The sequence below is a fragment of the Salvelinus sp. IW2-2015 genome, linkage group LG17 (assembly GCF_002910315.2).
Source record: "Salvelinus sp. IW2-2015 linkage group LG17, ASM291031v2, whole genome shotgun sequence".
Classification (NCBI taxonomy): domain Eukaryota; kingdom Metazoa; phylum Chordata; class Actinopteri; order Salmoniformes; family Salmonidae; genus Salvelinus; species Salvelinus sp. IW2-2015.
This window is the reverse complement of record NC_036857.1, coordinates 28,723,135-28,750,703: the sequence shown is the minus strand read 5'-3', so window position 1 is coordinate 28,750,703 and position 27,569 is coordinate 28,723,135. Positions and strand designations below refer to the sequence as shown.

At 42.5% G+C, this 27,569-nt stretch overlaps 2 protein-coding genes across 2 annotated transcripts; one reads left to right on the top strand and one right to left on the bottom strand.

The window, feature by feature from the left end:
* The first annotated feature begins 4,327 nt into the window (after positions 1–4,327).
* Positions 4,328–7,587, top strand: sp5l (Sp5 transcription factor-like). Its single transcript, XM_024005262.2, has 2 exons — positions 4,328–4,824; positions 5,350–7,587. Exons 1-2 carry the CDS (start codon positions 4,771–4,773, stop codon positions 6,481–6,483), a joined length of 1,188 nt encoding a protein of 395 aa, XP_023861030.1. The 5' UTR covers positions 4,328–4,770; the 3' UTR covers positions 6,484–7,587.
* A 2,985-nt stretch (positions 7,588–10,572) lies between these two features.
* Positions 10,573–26,559, bottom strand: LOC111976314 (rho guanine nucleotide exchange factor 25). Its single transcript, XM_024005100.2, has 9 exons — positions 26,460–26,559; positions 23,553–23,645; positions 23,232–23,282; positions 20,279–20,356; positions 19,727–19,918; positions 16,667–16,847; positions 15,836–16,086; positions 15,171–15,320; positions 10,573–13,025 (listed from the first exon to the last, which is right to left on the bottom strand). Exons 1-9 carry the CDS (start codon positions 26,532–26,534, stop codon positions 12,894–12,896), a joined length of 1,203 nt encoding a protein of 400 aa, XP_023860868.2. The 5' UTR covers positions 26,535–26,559; the 3' UTR covers positions 10,573–12,893.
* Between the last annotated feature and the right edge of the window lie 1,010 nt (positions 26,560–27,569).

The following is a 27,569-nucleotide window of genomic DNA, read 5'->3' as shown; positions in this document are numbered from 1 at the left end:
CATTGTTTTGGGTGCTTTAAAGAGGGAATTGATCGGTGACAAAACAGCATGGCTAGTGTTTTGTCATCTGTAATGGGTGAAAATTTATATTTTTGTTTCCTTATCAACGGAACAGATTGAAATTGAAATGGCCATCCGGATTATTTACATTGACCCCCCCCCCCCCTTTGTTTTTACACTTCTGCTACTCGCTGTTTATTATCTATGCATAGTCACTTTACCCCTACCTACATGTAAAGTACATTACTTCAACTAACCTGTACTTTCTATTAAATTTTTTTAATTTTTTACTATTTTATTTAGTGAATATTTTCTTAACTCTATTTCTTGAACTGCATTGTTGGTTAAATTCTTGTAAGTAAGCATTTCACGGTAACGTTGTATCCGGCGCATGTGACAAATAAAATGTCATTTAACATTACAATATAGCAATGACCCTCAGCAAAATTCTATATGCCTCAGGTAGTTTGTGTCTAATATATCTCATAAATGTGGTTGTCATCAATTATAATTTCAGTTCAAATTCTTGAAATGGCTTTAAGAAAATATTATATTCGATAGGCCAGCCAAGACATTCTCAGTGTTGAAGTTGGTGGCCAGCTGCCTATCTGACCCTAGGGGCGGCAGGTAGCCAGAGTGGTTAGAGCGTTGGACTTGTAACCGTAAAGGTTGCAAGATCAAATCCCCAAGCTGATAAGGTAAAAATATATATATAAAAAATAATAATCTGTTGTTCTGCCCCTGAACAAGGCCTTTAACCTGCTGTTCCTAGGCCGTCATTGAAAATAAGAATATGATCTTAACTGACTTGCCTAGTTACATTAAGGTAAAATAAATCAAATAAAAATCCAGCACATCCCTGAATGTTTACAGTCGTGAGGCCTGATTGCCTGCTATCACAACAGCTGTTTACTGAACACTGGGACCGCTCGCTCTCTGGAAAACACTCTCTTGTTGTCCCATGAAATAGTGTAGAAGGAAGCCTGCTTGCTGTATGTATCCAGGTCTATTTAAATTAGCTAACATGGGGAAGGGAAGGTAAGCCGTAAGCAGAGCACCACATGAGCATTGTTTTCACAGTTCAAAGTGAGGAGAGAGTACTTTACACTTCAAAGCACCTCATCTGGGAGGGAGGGAGGGAGTCGGTACAGTGGGGAAGGGGGGGGAGTGGGGACAGGAAATAGGAATCAGGGTAATTAACAACTTGTGCTGGGTAATAAAGCAAGAGGAGACACAGAGCAGCAGCCTGGGTACCTCAGAGCTTTGAAGATGGGACGGCACTAATATTTGATGTCTTCCTTCTTGGAAGAGCTCTTGCTCTCTTTGATTTGTTTGCAACTGTTTTTTTTTATTTCTACCTTTAAAAATCATGAATGATACTGTTAGATTTTTGAAAGGATGCACGGGGAATTTACACTGAGTGTACAAAACATTAAGAACATCTTCCTAATGTTGAGTTGCGCACCCCCACACCCTTTGCCCTCAGAACAGCCTCAGTTTGTCGGGACATGGACTCTACAAGGTGCCGAAAGTGTTTCACAGGGATCCTGGCCCATGTTGACTCCAATGCTTCCCAGAGTTGTGTCAAGTTGTCTGGATGTCCTTTTGGGTGGTGGACCATTCTTTGTACACATGGGAAACTGTTGAGCGTGAGAAACCCAGCAGCTTTTCAGTTCTTGACTCAAACTGGTGCGCTTGGTGCACATACCATACCCCGTTCAAAGGCACTTAAATCTTTTGTCTCGCTCATTCACCCTATGAATGGCACACATACACAATCCATGTCTCAATTGTCTCAGGGCTTCAAAATCATTCTTCAACCGGTCTCCTCCCCTTCATAAAATCAAATTGTATTGGTCACATACACATGGTTAGCAGATGTTAATGCGAGTGTAGCGAAATGCTTGTGCTTCTAGTTCCCGACAGTGCAGCAATATCTAACAAGTAATCTAACAATTCCCAAACAACGACCTAATACACACAAATCTAAAGGGAGGATCTACACTGATTGAAGTGGATTTAACAAATGACATCAATAAGGCATCATAGCTTTCACATGGATTTACATGGTCAGTCTATGTCATGGAAAGAGCAGGTGATCCTAATGTTTTGTGTACTCAGTGCATATCCAAAGATGGCAGATCATTTTCTTAGAGACCTTGGAAACTAACCCGTTTTAAAAGGAACGGATTTCAAAGTGAAAATACTCTGTTACAAAATGTTGATTACAAATGCTGTTTACCAGGCAAACATAATTGAGTACAGCATTTCTGAGGAGAGCTATATTATCTTTTGTTTTTAGGTGGCAAGCTAAGGTTACGGCAAATCTAATGGATATCTCGTACTCTTCAGAAAGGGTGGGTGGAACAAAACATTTGGAAATGGAGCTGAATTGTTCTCCATAGGCTTTCCTCAGTCGGGGTCATTCAGAGATAAGAGCCAACCACGTACTAAATGAATCATTTGCATGATCTTTGTCGAGGCTGTTTATTCACGCACCAATTAATAGATCATCTATGTCAAGCCAATATAAAATGAACATGAAAAAACTGAAACGCATTAGTATTACATGAAGGCTTGAGCTATAATTCACGAAAAGCTGTTTAAAAATAACGTTTTTATGTATTTCCTGTCACCTGATGTCACTTTCTTCAGGGTGTTTGCTTTCTATGTTAGTCATTACCCTTTTTTATTAGACCAATTGTAACACACGGTATGTATTAGAGGCAACACTGCCCCACACTTCTCCCTGCAAGCCCTTTTATATACAAATGGTAAAAATATCCTTCTCAAACGGCCATAGGGCAAACTCAATCAGTAATGTTTACAATCCTTATGCTTATGTATCTGACCCCTCAAATGAAGTTTCTTTTAGAAAAATAAAGCTATTTTGTAAATGAGTAATATTACATACTGTGTTGGTGTGGTAATAACTAGTTAGTAGAACCCTCGTTTATCATTCATCAAAATACCAATGGTCAGATTGAAATGACATTTGCCTGTTAATCTTTAATCTACATTTTGTTTGCCTGTAATATTTTTCTTATGATGCAAACCTTTAAATCATACAGTAACTGTTTGGAAATGATTGCTTACAGTACAGGTATATGACTCATGTATACATTTTGCTAAAGTGGTGTTAGGTATTAACTTAACACAGAACAAAGTCTGATCCTTTTCTGCAAAGTTCTCTGCATTTTCTTTCATTGAGAACCGCCGAACTGTGAGAATAATGTGGTTCACAGCAAAGAGAAGAGATGCTCAGGCTTTTCTCTCCTATTTACATGAGAAATGAGCAGAGCTCCCGACTTGAATTTAAGCTCTTAACTTTGTAATGGTTAACAGATCTACAGAATTAGATTAACTCTCCCAATCTGCATGTATTAATGCAGTAGATCTGTAATGGCCTTTCCTTGACCCTGAAGTGTGAGGGAGTCACGCAGGGCAGGACCTATTTGACGTGTCACCTAGCAGTGAGTACTGGGGAGGCTTTGATGAGGTTTTATCAATTAGCTTTGTGAGGGAAAACATTTAATGTTATGGTCATGAGGGTGATGTGACATTCTTTACAGTCTGATCCCAAGTGAAGCCTGGGAAGATGTAACCATGAGAAAAGGGAGAGAGAACTGAACGGACGATATTTAAAAGCGTTGTATTTGTTTCTGTGATATATATACATATATACATATTTGATTTGATCATGTATTGCCCATCTCCACCCTGGTATGATATATCACCGATGTATTTGACTATCATGAAGATCAAATAACAAGTAAAGACCCCACTTAATTTCAAGCGATGTTGCAAGCGTTGTAGACATTGCTGATACAGTTCAGTAATTTAAGAATATTATATTTAGAATGCACAATAATTATTATTATTCCATTCATGCAAATTGTGTAGGCAATAAGAAATGGAGTGATCTTGGTTTAGATTTTTCTGTCTTCTAAACTATATTGATAATGCTATGTGCAGAAATGCCAAATGGTGATGCTTATTATTACGATCAGGCGTATTATTAATAACAGTAATGGCCTACACGTGTAATAAAGTTGCCCATTTATTTTAAAAATCCGCGTTGATATGCAGTTTATATGCAGAGAAAATCGAGAGCACATCCCTCCCTCAAATTGTAGGATATTACTGAATACCTTTTTCACGCCTCATAGTTTTTCAGAACTATTGAGGGAGGAGTTGTTTTGCAAGGTCAGCATTTGGTTGAAATTGAGTGCAAATTATGAGCAACCCTTCTCCGTAACCCCCTCCTCCCCAATCAACCCCCCTCCCTTACCCCCCTTCTCACATCTCCTCTCCATACTGGTTCTCATGGAGACCCCGTTGAGAGGACCTTTCCTCTTTATAAAGACAAGATACAGCTCATGCAACTGCCTTTGAAATAATCCACAGGATTTCTTGCGATAGTCTCTTCTTCACTTGCACTTCAAAGAAGCGCTCTGCTCTGTGGCTGTATGCGACTGCTTGTGACTGAAAAGAGGACCCACATGAACTGGAATTAGTTGTGTCTTTCATTCAGTCAGACCATTTTAAGCGTTGTAACCAAGCGGACTGAGGACCGGACACTTGCCTTGCATGACACAGGATTACTTTGTTTCTGGATAGGACTGTTTTTAGTTTCGGGGTCATCCAAGACCCGAGTGCTTGCTGCGCTTCTCTCCATCGACACCGCGCAACTTTCCTGGTAAACTCGTTCATCGCTGCCTTTCCGCGCAGCTCGTGTTGCAGGTGCGGAGACACAGAGCGCGTGGACAGATGGCTGCGCTGACGATACAACGGAATGACAACTTTCTACACACCTTTTTACAGGTTTGTAATCGTTTTGGTACGAATCAATATAGGCACTTCTATACAGTGTATTGCGTCTGGCAATAATTTGTTCAAAGTTAATACGTCTGTAGAGTTATAAAATGTGATGTTCAGTAGGCTATATTCGCTGTCCCGTTTATAGCTAAGTAAACGTTTATTATTTTAAATCCTTACAGAATGAAAGAATGTTAGGAAGTTTTAAGTTGCACAGATACTCTATCATGATATAGTTGTAATCAATAAATATTTGTGAATATTGTAGTTGACATTTGTATATGTAAAACTTATATTCAAGAACAAATAAAAGTACCTCATGAGAAATTACTGTTATTTGCACATTATACATTTTTTTAATACACAATATTCACTTGAATTACTAAGATTCCTGAAGTTTCACCAGACTTATTGTAAAAGCATTCTGTGACAACTTGTGATGTAAAAAGTACTTTATGAAAAAATGTGATTGATTAGCCTGGGTCATTAGTGTGAGTTAGTGAATTATGTTCTTTATCCATCTTCCACCAGGACCGGACCCCCAGCTCGTCCCCAGAGGGAGCCCCCAACGCCCTGTCCTTCCTGGCCACCACCTGTAGCCAGGCCTGGCAGGTGGGTGGCACGGTGGGCTCTGAGAGCTCCCAGTTCCCCTATGAGGGGGCGGTAGGGGTGAGCTCAGCCTCCGGGATGTTCCAGCTCTGGAGCAACGAGGTGGCGGTGGCCCCTAGTTCTAGTCTCAGCGCCTCCAGCCTCACTGCAGCCGCACATCAGATGACATTCGCCGTGCCCAAGGTCCAGTTCCCTGTTGGCCCTGGACAGAGTCTGCCTTCTGGCCTGGGTCCTCACCCCCACGCGCTCTACCATCATCACCACCATCACCACCACCACCACGAGCTGCCCCTGACTCCGCCGGCCGAGCCTCCCTCCGCCTACTCTTTCGAACTCTCCCCCGTCAAGGTCCTCTCATCCCAGAGCCAAGGTCCCAATGGGCCGCAGTACTACCCCCAGCATAATGGCGTCTCTGTGGGACAAAACTTTCCCGGCTTCTTTCAGAACTCTGTATCCTCCGCCAGGCACCATCTATCCGGTGGACAACACCATGTAGGGGAGGAGGGCCAGCAGGGCTGGTGGAGCCTCCCCCAGACCACTGGCCACGGAAGCCCCACCAACCACCACCACCCCTTCTCCCTGGGCCGGCAGCTGGTCCTGGGCCACCAGCCCCAAATCGCAGCCCTCCTACAGGGCACCTCCAAGGGCCTGTTATCCTCCACACGCCGCTGCCGTCGCTGCAAGTGCCCCAACTGCCAGGCCAACGGCGGGGGACTCGAGTTTGGCAAGAAACGACTGCACATCTGTCATATCCCAGAGTGCGGCAAGGTGTACAAGAAGACGTCTCACCTGAAGGCTCACCTGCGCTGGCATGCCGGGGAGAGGCCGTTCATCTGCAACTGGCTGTTCTGCGGGAAGAGCTTCACCCGCTCCGACGAGCTACAGCGCCACCTCAGAACACACACCGGGGAGAAGAGGTTCGGATGCCAGCAGTGTGGGAAGAGGTTCATGAGGAGCGACCACCTCTCCAAACACGTCAAGACTCACCAGAGTAGGAAGAGCCGGTCCGGTGGGAACACGTCGGACTCTCTGTTGGCCAATATCAAGAGAGAGTAGAACGGACTAGAGGGGGGATTCAATAACTCTATATAGAGCCAAGAGACTGCAATATGTGATTGTACTGTAACTGCCACAGACCCTCTGAGAGAGAGTAGAGGACAAGGACACCCTATAGACTATTAACCTCTGTAGTCGGGACCATTTTCAGCCCGTCAACAAAACGCTTTTGAGAGGTATTTCACAACAAGGGGAAGCAAAGCGAGTGGCGAGGTTTAGGATTATGATATGGATACAGTGTTCACTGGGCATTTCTAGGTGTCGCACAAAAATGATCTCCCATAGCAAGATGGTAGCCACTCTTAACCCTTGATGGTGACATTATAACCTGGTTCCCACATTAATCAGCTATCAATGTCCAAGGTCAAATCAAATCAAAGTTTATTGGTCACGTGCACACGGTACAGTGAAATGCTTGCTTGCTAACTCAACAATGCAGTACAATAATATCAATCAAGAATCAAATGCCAAATACAAAAGTCCAAAAATAACAAGTATTAATTAAAAGTTAAAAAATAACTAGTACGAGAAGTCTGTACATAATAGAATATACAGTATGATTGATTTTTTTCAAAATGAAGACTGTTTTTAAGTAGTAAAGTGACTTGGTATAGCAGCTTGAGTAGATAGTCATAATAAATAAGAATTCCAAGGTCTTAATTTTATTTCGATTTAATTTGTAATATTGAAATATAAATAATTCAGCAAATGTATGTAACATGCAAATAATCCACTTTCTGCATGTTTCATCTTTGAGAATCTGGAATTCAGAAACGTTTTTTATAATGGAATGTGAATTACATGAGGTAGAAAATGTATCTGAAATATGTATACCACATATCGGTTGATTTAAGAAATTTGCTGTTTGGCCAAATGATTGTGGGATCAGTGTTATAATGTTTTATTAGTGGATATATAAACCCCTATCTCAGTTTCATCTGTTGTTGAAATTGATTCTTGTTATTTAATCAGAATGTGAATTGCCATTCCTATGTGTACAAACCAACATTTGTTGGAAAACTTTGTAAATAATGTATCAATTTCACAGACAACTTAATTGAAGTTACGACTGCATGTACATTTTAATAAACGGAAATTCCTTGCTAAAGCAAATCCACATTCAATGTTATATGTTATTTTCTCATATTTTCTCAGAGTGATAGTGTGAGACTCAAATGTTTTTTTATGCCTTCTTCCACCTAATACAATCCATGGCATTCTAGTCAACCAAAATATCTAATGTTTCATTCAATTGTAATTTGATTGTATTCATTCAGAATACAAATGGTGGGTCATTGTATCATTGAAGTGTGAAGGAAACACCTCTTAAAAATGGGGAGTGGAGGGGATGTTCAAAGATTTCACACCTCAAAGTAAACAGGGAGAGACCACCATTGACTGGGGACGCAGGCTGTTTGTGGGAGACGGGGCAGTTTGGAGTAGGCCTTCTGCAATCAAGTTCACAGCCATGTGGCTTTATTAATGGCTGTTTTCTTTCTCTGAATGGAGGAGATTGAGACAACAGATGCACTGGCCCTCCACTCGACAGGACTCCCCCGTGAATGGGACCCCCGTTGCTCAGACCACCCCAGTGGTGACAGGAAAGCCCTTTGATTTTGAAAGTTAATACCTCTCTCACTCCTCTCTCTTCCAGGTTCCCTCTCTCTAACCCCCCCCCCGGCCCCCCCCAGTTCCTATATATCACAGTTGTGTTACGTTCAGCCCTGCTTTACTGCCTAGGGTGACCTTTTATTCTGAGGGGAACTAACCAACTAACAATCCCTCTTGGTGATAGGAACTCCCTTTGATTTAGCCCCCTGAAAGTTAATACTCTTTATAGCCCCCCTCTCGCCACCAGCCTCACCCCTCTTGCACCCATATATCCCAGGCATCTTACAATCAAGACCTGCTCTACTTTACAGCTCAGGACCAGGACGAGTGTTTATTCTGATGAACAGATTTCTGGTGTCCCTGCTTATCCAGGGGTTATCTCTTTTGTGCATTTCCACACAGAGTTTTACCCAAAACGCTCTACTTGGGCCAGCACCCATGTCTCATTTGACCATGGCTCCGGAGGACCTGTTTTTAATTGGGGCCAAAGCCAGGCCAACGGGTACTTTTCATCTGTCATTTACATTACAATGGCTAACAGTGAACTTTAACACCTTCTCACAAAGCAACTGTTTTGATCATGCAAAAGGTTGTTGATTATGCTTTTCACAAGTCCTCACTGTCAGCCCTAGATATGGAAACACAATTTCCCTAGTATAACATAAGGGTGTATATACTACTGTAACACTGGTGTTACAGTCGAAAAGCAGCATTTGTCTTCAGGGGCTGTTTGAAGGGTATTTCTTTACTTTAGGCTGGGATATGTGGCACTACAATTAAAAAGGTGGGAGCTTCCTCCTTGCTATTTCTGTATGTATGAGCATACAGAAATATTAGGTCCTTTTTCCAACAATTGTTTACAGACAGATTATTTCACTTATAATTCACTGTATCACAATTCCAGTGGGTCAGAAGTTTACATACACTAAGTTGACTGTGCCTTTTAAACAGCTTGGAAAACTCCAGAAAATGATGTCATGGCTTTAGAGGTTTCTGATAGGCTAATTAACATAATTTGAGTCAATTGGAGATGTACCTGTGGATGTATTTCAAGGCCTACCTTCAAACTCAGTGTCTTTGCTTGACATCATGGGAAAATCAAAAGAAATCAGCCAAATAAATTGTAGACCTCCCCAAGTCTGGTTCATCCTCGGGAGCAATTTCCAAATGCCTGAAGGTACCACGTTCATCTGTACAAACAATAGCGCGCAAGTATAAACGCCATGGGACCACGCAGCCGTCATACCGCTCAGGAAGGAGATGCGTTCTGTCTCATAGAGATCAACGTACTTTGGTGCGAAAAGTGCAAATCTATCCCAGAACAACAGCAAAGGACATTGTGAAGATGCTGGAGGAAACAGGTACAAAAGTATCTATATCCACAGTAAAACGAGTCCTATATCGACATAACCTGAAAGGCCGCTCAGCAAGGAAGAAGCCACTGCTCCAAAACCTCCATAAAAAAGCCAGACTACGGTTTGCAACTGCATATGGGGACAAAGATCGTACTTTTTGGAGAAATGTCCTCTGGTCTGATGAAACAAAAATAGAACTGTTTGGCCATAATGACCATCATTATGTTTGGAGGAAAAAGGGGGATGCTTGCAAGCCGAAAAAAAACCACCCCAACCGTGAAGCACAGGGGTGGCAGCATCATGTAGTGGGGGTGCTTTGCTGCAGGAGGGACTGGTGCACTTCACAAAATAGATGGCATCATGAGGAGGGAAAATTATGTGAATATATTGAAGCAACATCTCAAGACATCAGTCAGGAAGTTAAAGRTTGGCAGKAAACATTTGTGGGCAGAACTGAAAAAGTGTGTGCGAGCAAGGAGGCCTACAAACCTGATTCCGTTACACCAGCTCTGTCAGGAGGAATGGGCCAAAATTCACCCAACTTATTGTGGGAAGCTTGTGGAAGGCTACCCGAAACGTTTGACCCAAGTTAAACAATTTAAAGGCAATGCTACCAAATACTAATTGAGTGTATGTAAACTTCTGGCCCACTGGGAATGTGATGAAAGAAATAAAAGCTGAAATAAATCGTTCTCTCTACTATTATTCTGACATTTCACATTCTTAAAATAAAGTGGTGATCCTAACTGACCTAAGACAGGTCATCTTTACTAGGATTAAATGTCAGGAATTGTGAAAAACTGAGTTTAAATGTATTTGGCTAAGGTGTATGTAAACTTCTGACTTCAACTATACCATCATGGCCACCTAATCATCCCCAGATTCCAATTTTATCATTCATCCCCCCTCCTCTCCCCTGTAAATATTCCCCAGGTCATTGCTGTAAATGAGAACATGTTTTCAGTCAACTTACCTGGTAAAATAAGGGTAAAATAAATTAAATAATATAAATCTGATTTGGTTATTATTTCCATGTATTAATACTCATGATATTTTTCGATATATATTCAGATCATCTCAATGTTAGAGGGATATACCTTCAGAAATGACATGAAATAGACAATTCCTAATTCAAAAGGCTTTTTATTTGATATAATACAACCGATTCTATTCAGTCAAACATGGCATCATTATAGCCCTTGTCCTGCTCTTTTCTTTAGTGTATCTTAATTTCTGTAGTGGTATTCCTTCATATTTAAGTAACATGCACAAAATGCCAGAGCAATAATCGCCACTATGACTTCAACTTTACAAACAGCACCCCTTAGTCCACGAGCACTGAGGAGTTGAAACAGAGTTTTGGACCAAACTTTTATGTTCTGAATTTAAACAGTCACTGTAATTGAGATATTTTAAACAGATTTAGCTAGAGGGGGCATTGTAACTTGAAGACATTGATCTTTGATGCAGCTGTCTAACCTCCAATGACCGCTATCTGTATTTGAAAGCTTTACACTGACCTCTACTGGTAAAAGAGAAGAATTCACCAAGAGCTGAAATCATCTCTTCTATCTATCATCTCTTCTATCTCTTCTCGTTTTACAGTCGTTTTTTCTATTCAGAAGATGAAAGGTCGGGCATTGAAGTAAACAAATCACAACTACAAGTATTTGATTTGATGTGTAAAAAAAACAAACATTTGGCAATATATTAGAGTAACAGAATGAATTGAAGTACATGAAGTTCTAAAAGCACCTGGCTTTGGCAAAAGTCTCACTTTGATGAGCACGGAGCATGCAGATGCAGCACTTGATATCCACAGTGTCAACTGATACAACAACCCAAGTAGTTAACTCTAAACTGCTGTCCTTTATCTAAGAACCAGAGATGTAAGCCTGAGCCAGGTGCATGGCGTGTACTAATGTGCTGGAGTAGCAAAAGCCAGCAGAGATCATTGAACACAGCAGAAGGCTGTGGCACGTCGTCATTGGACTTCATTGACAGACTGTGTGACACCTCACCACATTTCAATACCACCCCTTCATGTCTCCTGTCATCAAGAAAACATATGTTTGAAATATCAGTCTGTCTCCGTCCCCTAGCATTCCCGTCAGACTGGCTATGGCATGGCCACCACTCTGGCCACATCTCAATAGTCTCTCCTCGATTCCTTGTGTCCTCTCCACCCGTTCTCTCCCCGTCTCTTCTCTCCCAACATAATCATGTCCTCACTTCCCTCTGACTTTTAGAGAAAGAGACAGAGAAAGGATGGTAGCAGAGAACACAAGGAATCAAGGAAATACCATTAAGTCTGAAGTGACATTAGAGTGACGTCATGCCCGCAGAGTGCCTCCAGGGGGCTCCCTCACCCCTTTTTAGTCTGGAATCTCCAGATCAAACAAGAGCCAACTTCGGGTCAAACAGAATAAGAGAACAATCGAGAGTTCTCTCGTTCTCATCCATTGGAAACACTGCGGTAAGAGCAGGACAATTCTGTTCCACGAGAGATGAATCCAATGTTCTACATATATACAGATGTATACACTCAGTGGAGGAATGACTTCATGTTTTAAACAGCCTGAGAATAGAAATAGTTGTCGGAAGAATCCAGCAGTGTGAGAGAAAAGTAGAAAGAAAGTCGAAAGATCCATGTTTGTTTACAAGAAGAGAAGCCGCCGATCCTGTACACACACACACACACACACACACACACACACATGCAGACACACACACACACAAACACACAAACACACACAATTTACGCACATATTTACACACACACACACGGACGCATTTCACTCACACATGCACACACAGACGCATGTTGCTCACATACGCACACACACATGCCTGCAGCGTGCGCACTCACACACAGACACTTCTCCAGTGACCTCCCCAATCAGGAATGGACTTTTTTCTTCTTCCTTTGAACAAATCCCACAGCCCTCTGGTAAACAGCACAATATATACTGTATAGAAATTCTCCAAAATGAAAAATTAAACAAGCAAAGTCATCATAATAAAACAAGCAAAGTCACCATAATACCTGATGTCCATTAAGTGTCCTTCGTAACCTCAGCCATTGCAACATCTAGCTGGGTGCTACCCATTAGTGGTGCCCACGCAGAGGCACGTTTTCAACCTCAAATCACATCGCTCAAAAAAATCAGATGAAAGGCGCATACTGTATATTCCGTTAGAATCATGGTTTATATTTCTCAGAATGTCGATGAACCGCCCGGTAACAGTCTGAAAAAGCAGTAGCAACAGTCCAGAAGAGCAGTCTCCATCCAGTCCTTGCTCCTTACAGAAGCACCCCATCCACCTTCAAAAGGACCCTTAAGTTACAATAGCATCAACATATGGTAAGCAGAGATGAGGCCCTCCTTCTTCTCTCTGTAGCTGTGGCGGTCCGTGAACCTCCTTCCTCCTAGGGGTCAGGGTTCATAGGTCATCTTCATTGAGCTGGGCCAGGATGCTGGAGCGCTTGCCGGCCAATGGACCAGAGACAGATACAGGAGGAGGTACAGCCTCACCAGGCAGGCCCTTGGTACTGCAGCCCTCTCCTGCGCTCTGCTGGGGGAGAGGAGGAGACACAGATTCAAATATGTTTACAACTTCATTAATAGATTTTATGAAATGTAGCCTAAATAGCTGTTTTTCCCAAAGAGATGCATATGCCTCACTTTAGCCATTGTGTAAAGCTCTGGGGAGAAATCTTAGATGTCAGAATATATATTTTTTAGGGGAATATAGGTCGAAACGTTAACGAATAAAGATGTTTTGCAAATGAGCTACTACGCTGAACAAAAAGATCCTTGTGACATGGGGCCTTGCATTGTCGGTGAGGACGGCGGAGCCTCAGGATCTCATTCAAATTGCCATCGATAAAATACAGTTGTGTCCGTTGTCCGTAGCTTATGCCGGCGCATACCATAACCCCACCGCCACCACGGGGCACTGTTTACAATGTTAACATCAGCAAACCGCTCGCCCACATGACGCCATACACGCTGTCTGACATCTGCCGGTACAGTTGAAGCCGGGATTCATCCGTGAAGAGCAAACTTCTCCAGTGTGTCAGTGGCCATTGAAGGTGAGTATTTGCACACTGAAGTTGGTTACGACGCCAAACTGCAGTCAGGTCAAGACCCTGGTGAGGATGACGAGAACGCAGATGAGCTTCCCTGAGAAGGTTTCTGGCAGTTTGTGGGGAAATTATTTTGTGCAAACCCACAGTTTTATTCGCTGTCTGGGTGGCTGGTCTCAGACTATCACGCAGGTGAGGAAGCTGGATGTGGAGGTCCTGGGCTGGCGTGGTTACACGTGGTCTGTGGTTGTGAGGCCAGTTGGACATATTAACAAATTCTCTAAAACAACGTTGGAGGTGGCTTATGGTAGAGAAATTAACATGAAATGATCTGGCAACAGCTCTGGTGGACATTCCTGCAGTCAGCATGCCAATTGCACGCTCCCTCAACTTGAGACATCTGTGGCATTGTGTTGTGTGACAAAACTGCACATTTTAGAGTGGCCTTTTATTGTCCCCAGCAATAAGGTGCACCTGCATCATGATCATGCTGTTTAATCCACTTCTTGATATGCCACACCTGTCAGGTGGATGGATTATCTTGGCAAAGGAGAAATGCTCACTAACAGGGATGTAAACATATTTGTGCACACAATTTTAGAGAAATAAGCTTTTTGTGCGTATGGAACATTTCTGGGATCTTTTATTTCAGCTCATGAAACATGGGACCAACACTTTACATGTTGCGTTTATATTCTTGTTCAGTGTATGTCAGCGACAGCCATAATGTGGTTTGTTTTTCTGTTTACAATATATCAGTCACAACAACACAATGTGCAAATTCCACCATGAGAGGGAGAGGGAGAGAAAGAACAATTAGGCCATTGATCGGCATCTCTGACTTCCGTGTCTGGGTCAGGCTGTTTCCTGTTTATGTACCCATAGGCCCCATCCAGCCTGAGTAAATACATAGACCAACTGCCTATAGTCAGAACAAATAGGTATGTCGGCTCCACTCGCTAAGTGCAAGCAGAGATGGTCTATACTTGATACAAGTGCATAGTAATAACAGAGGGTTGTGTAGTTAATGGTTGGTCTAAGGTTAAGACACTCAACAACGGCCTACAACAAGATACGATTTCTGGTTCTTCATCTTGTTTCAGAAAAAACTCCTCTACAATATTCCAAATTCTTTTTTCATTCTGAAAAATAATTCTCTCTTCTGTTTCTGGCCAACAGGGGAAGTAGTAGCCTGACTATCATTTTGACGCAAATTCCTTCTTTCCATTCCCCCTGTACTGTACAAATGTTTGCCATTTACTAAAGCCTTTCATATTTTAATGAACATAAATGACCATATAAGAATGATCATTATTCCGCCATACAATCAACCGTTACTTATTATTTAGTCCCCCAGCAGTTTCTCCTGGTTTGTTTTCCTATTCATATTGTTGGCGTCGGTGATAAATCATGCCTACAATAAACCTAAAGAGTAGATTGAGATGTATTGATAGGTAAATCATGTAATTACAGCATGCATGATTTCCCATAATGGAGAATAGGTTTATAAGAAACGTTTTGTGTCCTTGCGTGTGTTTATTTCTGTGTGCTGTGTGCGTGCGCATGCTTGCGTGCATGTGCACGTGTGTGTGTCTGTGTGTCTGTGTGTTTGTGCATGTACGTGTGTATACCTGTGTGCTATGCAGCCCATTGGACCCCGCTTGGCACTGCAGGGAGGTCTGGGTCTGAGAGTAGTGAGACAGACCAGACTGGTCAGTGAAAGCCAGCTGGACGTGAGATGGCGAGACTGTTGTCTGGGAGTTACTACTGACCAGAGGAGACTGCAAACACACACACACACACACAACACAACTAAACATTAGATACTGAGAGCTGATAGCCAACAGATGATTGTTTTTCCTTTATTGTGGCATGACATTTTTTTCTCATGAGATCTCAGATTATTTCAGATTAGGATTTAATTGAAGGATTCCTGATCCAGACATGTAGTCAGTAGAGGAGATGTGATCTAACGTAGCCTAAGGGGTGGATGTGTACACTCGGTCAGGCTTGGCTGGAGCACATTCCAGTCCGGCGAGCTAAACGAGGATGGCAGTGTCTCGTTGTTTGTGGTCAAACAGAAGCCCAGTGTTTGGCCCCTGACTGCTGTAGGTCACTGAGGTGTATGTGTGTGTGACTGGGCCCTTTACCTCCGGCAGTATGTGTGTGTGTGTGTGTGTGTGTGTGTGTGTGTGTGTGTGTGTGTGTGTGTGTGTGTGTGTGTGTGTGTGTGTGTGTGTGTGTGTGTGTGTGTGTGTGTGTGTGTTGTCAATGTGTATATACAGTATGACCTTACCTCCCGGGGTGTGTGTGTCTCAGAGGGGCCCTGGAGGCCCGTTCCCTGACCCAACTGGCTGGGCAGGTAGAGGGTGGGGAGGGAGGTGTTGTAGGACCGGAGCCAGGGCAGGCGCTGGCGGTCGATGGAGGCTGAGGAGTGGGGGCGCAGGGGACTGCTGGCCGAAGACAGGGGGGCTCTCATGCTCCGGCCCAGGCTGTTAGACTTGTTGGTACCCTCTCTGCGCTGGTACTCGATGGGAGACTGGAGGGCTGGGTGAATTCATGGTACAAGACAGAGAGAGGATTTAGACCAGGCAACATGTCATTTTGGGACACAATGTTTGTCAAAATATTAGCATTGGTCTTTGTAGTTTTATTGTTTGTGTAAGTCGACTTGGTACTGAGCTGCTTTTGGATAACATTACTGCTCAGTGCTCACATTGCATCAGGCCAAATGTAAGACGTGTGACTAGTAAAGATTCCTGGATGTTGTGTTTTGCCATCAGTATGTCTCCAATTGTAAAGTTGAGGAAGTTGAAAGGGAAAGGAAAGTGAAAGGGAGGCTGTTGTGCAACTGAATGCATTCAACCGAAATGTGTCTTCCGCATTTAACCCAACCCCTCTGAGTCAGAGAGGTGCGGGGGGCTGCCTTAATCCACATCCACGTCTTCAGCGCCCGGGAACAGTGGGAAAGGCCAGACATGAGTAAAAGTAAGTGGGTGTTTACTGTGTAGATCTTGTCTGTCTGTGTCTCCTGTCCTACCATTGAGGAAGTTGGCAGCATGGGGTTAGATATGAATCCTGAAATTAAAGCTGTTGTGTTTTTCTATCAGTATTTCTCCCATCCTACCGTTGAGGAAGTTCCTCTGGGTCTCCAGGATCTGTCCCACATCGTTGACCCAGGCCCTGCAGACCTCTGGGGAGGCGGCCTGAAGCACGTATCTCACCACAGTCCCGTCAGCCCCCCGTGAGGTCAGCACCAATCGGCCCGCCTCCCCCTCCACCGGAGCCTCCACCCCCAGACAGCTCAACTGGAACACAGCACAGGTGTATTCAGTAGGGTTGCAACTTTCCCAAAATGTCCACATTTGCCGGTTGTAAGATTCCCAGAATGAGAACGGAATAATCAGGGAATTCTGAATTACGAACCAGGACTTCTGGGAAACCTACACATTTTGGAAAAGCAACCCTGCACTGTATAAAAAGAAGAAGACGTTGATTCAATAGACAACTGTAAGGCAACCAGCTGTAATAAGATTGTGAGTTTGCAAAAAATGTGGGCATATACACTCTTGGAAAAAAGGGTTCTGCGGCTGTCCCAATAGGAGAACCCTTTTTGGTTCCAGGTAGAACCATTTTTGGTTTCAGGTAGAATTCTTGGGTTACATCTAGAACTCTCTGTGGAAAGGGTTCTACATGGAACCCAAAAGGGTTCTACCTGGAACCAAAAGGGATTATTCAAAGGGTTCTCCTATGGATACAGCCAAAGAACCCTTTTTAGTTCTGGATAGCACCTTTTTTTCTAAGAGTGTAGCTGAACCAACATACATTCTCAAGTTGAATTGAATGTTCACTCAACTTTGAATTTATTCTACTTTATTTGCATACTTCCCAGAGTGCCTTGCCTTTCGAGTAAATTGTAGTTACCACCCATGACTTTAATGCTTTTCATTGATGTAGCCTTGAAGTTAGTTTCTAAATGAATATATTATCTTTAAAATTAAACTCTTTATGAAAATACATTACATATATTATAGGGTATTTCTTTGAGGGCCTAGTTATACCCTAACACAGTGGTCTGAAACTCCTGGTTTACAGGCCACATCAAGACTGCAAGTCACATTATGCTGGCATGCCATGTGTAGAGACTATTGGAATCCAGTCAGAGTGAGGATATTCAACAATTTGAACTTTTAATCGACCGCAACCTGCATTCACAATAACTGACGGGGTAGGGATAGGGAAGATTGATATTCAAACAACCCAAATCAAATAAACTGGAACAGCCATCTCAGTAACGTGTGCAATAAATCGAACTACTAACAGATTGGATTACCGTAAAACTTAAATTAAACATAGAGTCTCAAATAGCCGCCTGTCCCTTTTTAATAACCGGGCAATGGCACAAATTTCAACAAATAAACGCCTGTTTCAAATAAATACCATGTCTAAATGAATTATTTACGAAGTTACCATGAAGTTTAATGTTTGATTTGTTACATTAAATACTTCAGTAATGAGTAGAAAATTACAGAAATCATACATTTTGGGGGGCAAGTAAGAAACTTCTAGCTATTGGCTACTAACAGCTGAGAACTGCTAGCCAACTGGCAAGCACAAAACCATTCAACAACTTCGGGAGTACAGACCCCTAGAAATCAGCCGATTGCCCTCTAGTGGCGAAAGGAAGAACTGCCGAAAATGCACAGTCGAAGACTGTAATGCTTATTCTGTCAAGGAAATTATTTATTTTAAAAAAATTTATAGAGGCATACTAAGACAAAAAAGAAACATGGCACAGTGTGTAAATGATAACACATTAGTGCTGAAAATTAAGCAATTGATTAAAATGCTGTAAGTGATTGCTGGAATTAAACAATGAACTATGCAAATGAGCAAACGCTGTGTGCATTAAGGAAATAGACGCCTGGCTCAAATAGAAGTCTGTCTCTGATAAGCACCTGTTTTGTGTGATTAAAAGGTCCAATGCAGCCATTTTATCTCATTATCAAATCATTTCTGGGTAACAATTAAGTACCTTACTGTGATAGTTTTCAATTAAAATGGTCAAAAAGAAACAAAAATAGTTAAGAAAAGGGCAATTTATTTACATTTACATTTAAGTCATTTAGCAGACGCTCTTATCCAGAGCGACTTACAAATTATTTATCAAGCAAGTATTTAGCTAGGACTGTCTTGGAGTGGTCTGAGTGAGGACGGGAATACTGAAAATGAGCTATTATTAGCAGAGAGTTTGGATCTCTCTATCTTATTAACAAATATTCCGCATGGTGATGTCACCATGGAAGGCCAACACTCCATCCCACCAAACAGGAAGGAAATTCAGGCGGTCTTTTCAAACAGCTCTTACACTAAACAGGCATTGTTATCATTTTCACAATTTCACAGCATTATTCCAACCTCATTGTGTGGAAATATAAAACACAGGAAAAACTCGTTTTTAACTCAATTGGGCCTTTAAGCAAATAAACACTCAGGCTATTAATTGAGGTTTACAGTACTTTTGAAAAATGTATGTTATTTAAGTTTCTGTAGAATAAGATTAATCAACCAATCAAAGTACATGCAAAAACACAGGTATTGAAACAAACAATTCTGAAAATCAACCTGCAAGACAGCATGCTGGGAAATACAATAATGATGGGTGTGGTTTTGAGTTGTTTTGAGCAAACATGAATTTGTAATTTTACTCAACAAACTTGTCCAAATTCAGCTTACTTTGAGTAGAGTTTGTGGAGTAAACATACTTTAGCACAAATGCATGCATTTCATACGGAATGTTCCAGTAATGTTACATCCACCATTTTTATTTGAACGTTCCTGTAACGTTCCATCCACCAGGAACAAATCACATCTGACTACCATCTGGTGCAAGGAGGAAGACATCCTGGAGGGGGGGGTCATTAAATACCTCACCAATAAATACCTCACCAATAAAACAGACACAGATGCTTTTAAGGCTTCCAAGAACACTCAAGAACTTGTACACAATATTAGATTTGCAGAAACATTGTGTTTGTTAACATCAGTTATGCAATTCATTATCTGGGACTGAAAGAAGTTATGTAACAGTGTGTTTAGATTCCTTATGGTAAAAAGCCTATGCAGTTAATGCATTCAATCTAACCTGAAAAGAGGAGAAAAAAATCTGAAAAGAAGAGAGACCTACCTTGATGCTGCTCTTGAAGGTGTAACCAGGAAGTGAGAATCCTTTCTTCCTGTCGATTGGCTCGCTGAAGATGACCAGCTGTTCAAACAGGAAGACGCGCCTCTCCTTGGCTCTGGACAGGAAGCTGCTGTCCTGTTCCGCCACTGTGAAAGTGTCTTGCTGGAGCAGCTTCCCCTGCGCTGTGATCTTACCCTGGAGATGAAAGAGAAGGATGGAGGGAAGAGATACAGGGTGAAAAGAGAATAGGGGTTTATTACATGGCTTACTTATGGCTTGCAGCAGTATTTTGAAAAACTCTCCTTGAGCCTCCAGCTAGTCCACTTAGTTGATGTTTTCCAGAAGTAGCTGACCTGATTCAAATGGTCACCTAATCACTAAGCCCTTTCATTAGTTGAATCAACAGTGCCAGTTCTGGAATACATCAAATACATTGACTGGCTGGGCCTGGGGTTACTCGAGAAGAGGTTTGGGAAACACTGGCTTACAGTACAATATTTTGCTTGTGTGAGAGCTGTATTTGAAAGAGAGAGACCTAAGTGAAGTGCCTTTTACCTCGAAGCCCTGCAGACGTCCCACGTTCATCATGTCGTTACAGCGTTTGGGCACAAAGCACATCACCTCTACCGCTTTCTGTGATGGTGAAGGAGAGAGAGAGAGAGTGAGAAAGTGATTTAAATCAAGCAACTACTGAATACAGGTTGTTTGACTAGAGAGAACCCTTAATAGCGCAGAGACAGCGTACAGCAGGGGTGTCAAAGTCAAATGGACGGAGGGCCAAATAAAAAATTTAGCTACAAGCCGAGGGCCGGACTGTTCGAATGTTCATTGAAAAAWTTTTAAATGACGCATATYGTCTAGTGAACCTAATTGAACCTACTGAAAACCTAACAAATATATTCCAATATGATCAGATAAATAAAGCAATATTTTCTTATGGCTCTGTCAGTAATCTTTAATTTTCAACAGACACAAAAGACAAATTTCCTTTATATAAAAATCCCCATAACATGAACATTAAATGAAAGAAACCGGTATTCAAGGCACCATCAGTAGCCTATATTTTCTATTTTAGCAAAAGTGGGCTAAATTTACTTCAAAGAAAAAAACAATAATAGCAATTTTTCTATCATCCACTCAACTGAAATATTTTAAAATATAATTGGATTGAAATACAATAAAATAAAGTGCAAAAATCTATTAATCAAAAACAACACTTTGTTTAAGGAGAAGTAACATGCAGTGAAAACAAATATTAAACTTTAACTTTTAAACTTGAACTGAGTAAAAACTCTAAATATGTGATTGCACAGTAATGTTCACTTGTTTGAGGTTGAGGGTGATACTTGGTGGTGTCCCATCTTTTCCACAAGTTCATCAATGTCGGGTAAGGCTCTGAGCTGAGGAAATCCTCAGAATTGAGTGGAGTGTTTCAGCAGTAAGTCGACTTCTGTGTGATGTTTTGTTCAGGTTCATCAAAGAAAACAGTTGTTCACACAGGTATGTGCTGCCAAACTAGACAACGTTTGAGCAGCCTGGATGCGCAGCTGGGGCATTGTGTCGGGGAGGAAACGGGCGAACTCCGCAGCACCCACTGCCGCATATTTTGCCCTCAGTGCATCATTGCATTGGAGGTCAATCAACTCCATTTGGAGGTTTGGTGGTGAGCTTTCCACGTCAACAGCAAATGGGTTACCGAGCAGTTCCAACCTGCTTTTTTGTCTTCAAAGTCAGCAAATCGGCGTCGAAAGTCAGCGGCAACATACCTATTTTATCAGCCAACTGTGCGCTCGGGAACGCACTGGTAGAGAGCTTCTCTTTCATGGTCTGGCAGCTGGGAAAGTGGCTCAAATTTTCTTTCCGCATCTGCGTCTCCCACAGAGTCAGTTTGGTTTTAAATGCCTTCACTGTACTGTACATATCAGAGATGACATGATCCCGACCCTGAAGCTGCAAGTTCATTGCATTCAGATGACTCGTAATGTCACACAGAAAAGCCATTTCACACAGAACATTTCGTCTCGGAGTTTGTGTTGTGTCTTTCCCTTTGCTGTCCAAGAACAGACAAATCTCCTCACGAAGCTCGAAACATCTTTGAAGCACCTTTCCCTGGCTTAGCCATCGCACCTCTGTGTGATAAGGCAAATCACCATGCTCCGTTTCTACCTCCGTCAGAAATGCCTTGAACTGGCGGTGATTCAAACCTTTGGCTCTGATAAAGTTAACTGTGCGCGTGATGATGCTCATTACATGCTCCATTTTCAAGGCTTTACCGCACAACGCTTCCTGGTGTATGATACAATGATAAGCTGTCAGCTCACCTGTCGCGTTTTCCTCTTGCATCTTTTCCCGTATCTTCGCCACCAGTCCGCTCCTGTGTCCACACATCGCAGGTGCTCCGTCGGTTGTCAAACCCACGAGTTTTTCCCAAGGCAGCTCCATCTCATTTACACATCTTGACACCTCTTCATACAAATCATGCCCGTAGTTGTGCCATGCATAGGACGTAAAGCCAAAAACTCCTCTGTCACGCTTAGGCTGGAGTCCACTCCGCGGATGAAAATTGACAACTGGGCAATGTCAGAAATGTCGTGCTCTCATCCACAGCCAAGGAATATGCAATGAAATCTTTTCCCTTTTTCACAAGCTGCTCTTTTAGATTGATGGACAACTGGTCTACTCTCTCGGCATGGTGTTTCTGCTCAGACTCACATTTAAAAGAGTTGCCTTTTTCTGGGCAAACTTCGTCACAAACTTTAATCATGCAGTTTTTGATGAAATCCCCCTCCGTAAATGGCCGGGCTGATTTAGCGATCTCTTCTGCCAAATAAAACTGGCCTTGACAGCAGCCTGGCCTTGTGATTTGGCTTTTTTGAACAGAGCCTGTCGAGATTTGAGGCCTCGTTTTAATTCCTCTGCCTTTTGTAGCCTTTGTTCCATGTCCATATTCTTGTTTTTGTCCGCGTGTTTCGTTTCATAATGTCGTCTCAGATTATACTCTTTCAGTACCGCCACACTTTCTCCACACAGAAGACACACAGGTTTTCCAGCTACCTCCGTGAACATATACTCCGACTCCCACCTTGTTTGAAACCCCCGGTTCTCAGTGTCCACCTTCCGTTTTGCCATTTTTGATGGGTATCTGAAAGTTAATTTTACTGTGATGCTGACGACTGCTGTGCCAATAAATATTGAAATGAAGCAGCCTACTGCTCGGTGCGTCACCGTTGCATTGTGGGAAATGTAGTATTGGTGCGTGTAAAAGATCTGCGGGCTGCCGGCTTGCTGCGGTCTGCGGGCCGGTTCTAATAATAAATCAAGATCATCCCAGGGGCCGTAAAAAACCTTCTCGCGGGCCGGATGTGGCCCGCGGGCCTTGACTCTGACATATGTGGCGTACAGCCTCACACTTGCCTCTCGTAATCACCTAGTCCTAGATAGTTTATATAGTAGATGAATGGTAGATACAGTGTAATAACAGCATGAGTTGTATCAGACGAACACCCACCTCGAGCTCCTCTGTGTCCATCCCGGCTTTGGTGTAATACTTGAGGAAGTCCTATTCACATAAACACAGCATGGAGTCAGGAGCGTTCAAGGTTTCCTAGTCAATGTTATGTAAGGTGAAGACATCTGGGAGATGTTTTGTTAGTTTGAATACCAGAGAGAGGTACAACAGGCACAAGGTTGGCACCAGGTAGATGTTCATGACTCAAATAGCCACTCATCTTTTATGTGCATTCCCACATTGAATTCGACCTTATCGTCGTGCAGGTTTACGTGCCCGCCTGTGTGCGCGTGCGCATGCGCATGTGCCTGTGTGTGTTACCTTGAGCAGCAGCTGGTACTTCATGATCCTCTGGACTGGTTTGATCAGCAGGTCGTTCAGCTGTAGCCTGTGACCCAGATGTTGCCTCAGCTCCTGATAGGGCCAAACACACACAGTCATCCTCATGAACATATACACTCAGGTCCAAAATTATTGGCACCCTTGATAAAGATGAGCAAAAAAGACTGCATATTATTAATTATACAAATACTGAGCTGTAGTATATTATTGTGTACTAATACAATTGTAAAAAAAACAAGGAGATTTTGTGGTTGGTCCGGCAGGGAGCCTAGTGGTTAGAGTGTTGGGCCAGTAACTGAAAGGTTGCAGGATTGAATACCAGAGCTGACAAGGTTCAAATCTGTCATTCTGCCCCTGAGCAAGGCAGTTAACCCACTGTTCCCCGGGCACCATGGATGTGGATTAAGGCAGCCCCCCGCACCTCTCTGATTCAGAGGGGTTGGGTTAAATGCGGAAGACACATTTCAGTTGAAGGCAGTTGAAACAAGTAATACATTTTTTGCTCAAAAAGATAGGGGTGTAAAGTTTTGGCACCCCTGTTTCCAATACCTTCAATCATGTTGATGAGATTGGAGAACACATTGGGAGGGATCGTAGACCATCCCTCCATACAGCATCTTTCCAGATCCTTGATATCCTTCGTCTGTGCTCATGGACCACAGGTTTTCAATGGGGCTCAAACCCAGAGACTGAGATGACCATTGCAAAATATTGATTTTGTGGCCAAATGATCATTTCTTTGTGTATTTTGATGTGTATTATCTTGTTGGAAGCTCCGCTTGTGGCCAGGTTTCAACCTCCTGGCAAAGGCAACCAGGTATTTGGCTAAAAGGTCCATGTTCATGATGCCGTTGACCAGGACCAATGGAAGCAAAATAGCCCCAAAACATCGCCACCATGTTTTACAGCAGGTATGTGGTTCTTTAATGCATATGATTCTTCTTTTCAATGCCAAAGAGCTCTATGTTTCTATTTTCTGACCATTGCACGGGTTCCAATCCAATCCATGAAAATAGAGCCCCAAATTTGGGATACACACGGAGGCATTACTTCAACCATATACTGTGTCCTCAATATGACTTAATGTGGCCTACAGACACATTACCACACGTCAGGATGACATAATATTACCTTCACCTAACCATACAGTCGGAAGTTTACATACACTTAGGTTGGAGTCATTGAAACTGTTTTTTCAACCACTCCACAAATTTCTTGTTAACAAACTATAGTTTTGGCAAGTCGGTTAGGACATCTACTTTGTGGATGACAAAAGTAATTTTTCAAACAATTGTTGACAGATTAGACAGATTGTTTCACTTATAATGCACTGTATCACAATTCCAGTGGGTCAGAAGTTTACATACACTATGTTGACTGTGCCTTTAAACAGCTTGGAAAATTACAGAAAATAATGTCTTTAGAAGCTTCTGATAGGCTAATTGACATCCTTTGTGACAATTGGAGGTGTACCTGTGGATGTATTTCAAGTCCTACCTTCAAACTCAGTGCCTCTTTGCTTGACATAATTTGAAAATCTAAAGAAATCAGCCAAGACCTCAGAAAGAAATTGTATACCTCCAGAAGTCTGGTTCATCCTTGGGAGCAATTTCCAAACGCCTGAAGGTACCATGTTCATCTGTACAAACAATAGTATGCAGGTATAAACACCATGGGACCATGCAGCCGTCATACCGCTTACGAAGGAGACGTCTTCTGTCTCCTAGAGATCAACGTACTTCGGTGCGAAAAGTGCAAATCTATCCCAGAACAACAGCAAAGGACCTTGTGAAGATGCTGGAGGAAACAGGTACAAAGTATCTATATCCACAGTAAAACGAGTCCTATATCGACATAACCTGAAAGGCCGCTCAGCAAGGGAGAAGCCACTGCTCCAAAACCGCCATAACTGCACATGGGGACAAAGATCGTACTTTTTGGAGAAATGTCCTCTGGTCTGATGAAACAAAAATAGAACTGTTTGGCCATAATGACCATCGTTATGTTTGGAGGAAAAAGGGGGAGGCTTGCAAGCCGAAGAACACCATCCCAACCGTGAAGCACGGGGGTGGCAGCATCATGTTGTGGGGGTGATTTGCTGCAGGAGGGACTGGTGCACTTCACAAAATAGATGGCATCATGAGAAAGGAAAATGATGTGGCTATATTGAAGCAACATCTCAAGACATCTGTCGGGAAGTTAAAGCTTGGTCGCAAATCGGTCTTCCAAATGGACAATGACCCCAAGCATACTTCCAAAGTTGTGGCAAAATAGCTTAAGGACAACAAAGTCAAGGTATTGGAATGGCCATCACAAAGCCCTGATGTCAATCCTATAGAAAATTTGTGGGCAGAACTGAAAAAGCGTGTGCAAGCAAGGAGGCCTACAAACCCGACTCAGTTACACCAGCTCAGGAGGAATGGGCCAAAATTCACCCAACTTATTGTGGGAAGCTTGTGGAAGGCTACCCGAAACATTTGACCCAAGTTAAACAATTTAAAGGCAATGCTACCAAATACTAATTGAGTGTGTGTAAACTTCTGGCCCACTGGGAATGTGATGAAAGAAATAAAACCTAAAATAAATCGTTCTCTCTACTATTATTCTGACATTTCACATTCTTAAAATAAAGTGGTGATCCTAACTGACCTAAGACAGGGAACAAGGCATAGCATTATTCCCATAGCCTATCAATGTGACATAATATTACATTCCTACAACCACCAATCAACGTGACCAAACTTGACATTCCCACAATCACATCAATGGGAATTAACATTACCACAAGGGAGTCTGCAGAAATGTAATTGCTTTTTCAAACGAGAGTTACAGTTAGATAGCAGAGATTGAGGAAGGACTTAGCTGTGTTTGCTAAGAGATACTCACCTCAAAGTAAGTCTCGATGTACTCAGAGACGATGTGCTCTGACTTGGGTTTGTTCTGACAATACACCACATACATATGGAGACGCCTCTCCTGTAATACAAACAGTGAAATCACCCTGTATCAATTTACCATGTCATAAAATATACAACATTATCCATAATTGCTTTAGATTCAAAATAGGAGTACATGGCTACTGAAAACATCTCCTGCAACAGAAAATCAAACAGACACATTCACCTCGTAGCAATTTATCATGTCAGAACAATGCTGTACATAACACTATCCTCAACTGTTATGAACAGAAGGAACTTATCATTCAAACTATTGAACATATTGTGTTGTAGGAGGTGCATGACTCAATCCATGAGAGGAAGGAAGCTACACAACTTAAACAGAATGCAAATCATCCTCATTAGAGAAAACAAACACACTCTCTCGCTCTCTATCTTTCTCTTTCTCTCTCGCTCTCTATCTTTCTCTATCTCTCTCGCTCTCTATCTTTCTCTATCTCTCTCTCTTTCTCTTTCTCTTTCTCTCTCTCTCTCTCTCTCTCTCTCTCTCTCTCCCTCTCTCTCTCCCTCTCTTTTTTCTCTCACGCTCTCTATCTTTCTCTATCTCTATCTCTCTCGCTCTCTATCTCTCTCGCTCTCTATCTCTCTCTCTTTCTCCCTATGGTCAGTTTAGTGTGACTAATTGTCAGACAGCAGAGAGCAGCAGAACTACGAGTGGTAATAGGTGTGCTGTGTGCATGGGTGCGTGTGTGTGAGAGGGGTAATGGAGCAGCAGGTTATGTATAATTTACCCACAATGCTGTCCTGCTATCATCCATGTAACCAGAGCGTTTTACAGCAAAGCAGGTTGGCTCTACCTTCGACCTAGCAACTAATCTGGAGCTCTGTAGACTGGAGACCAGACCAGCACCTGAGTAGGATGTTTATGGGCCCGGGGCCTGTCATGAATAACCACCGCAGTGGATGTGTTGTTGTGTACAAATCATTACTCTATGGGGAGGGAAGGCTATGGTAGTGCCAGCGAGCGAAATCCGCTGTTTTGTTTTTGTGTGATGGGGGAGGYGGGGGGGGGGGGGTGTTGTTTGTGTGCGTGTGTGTG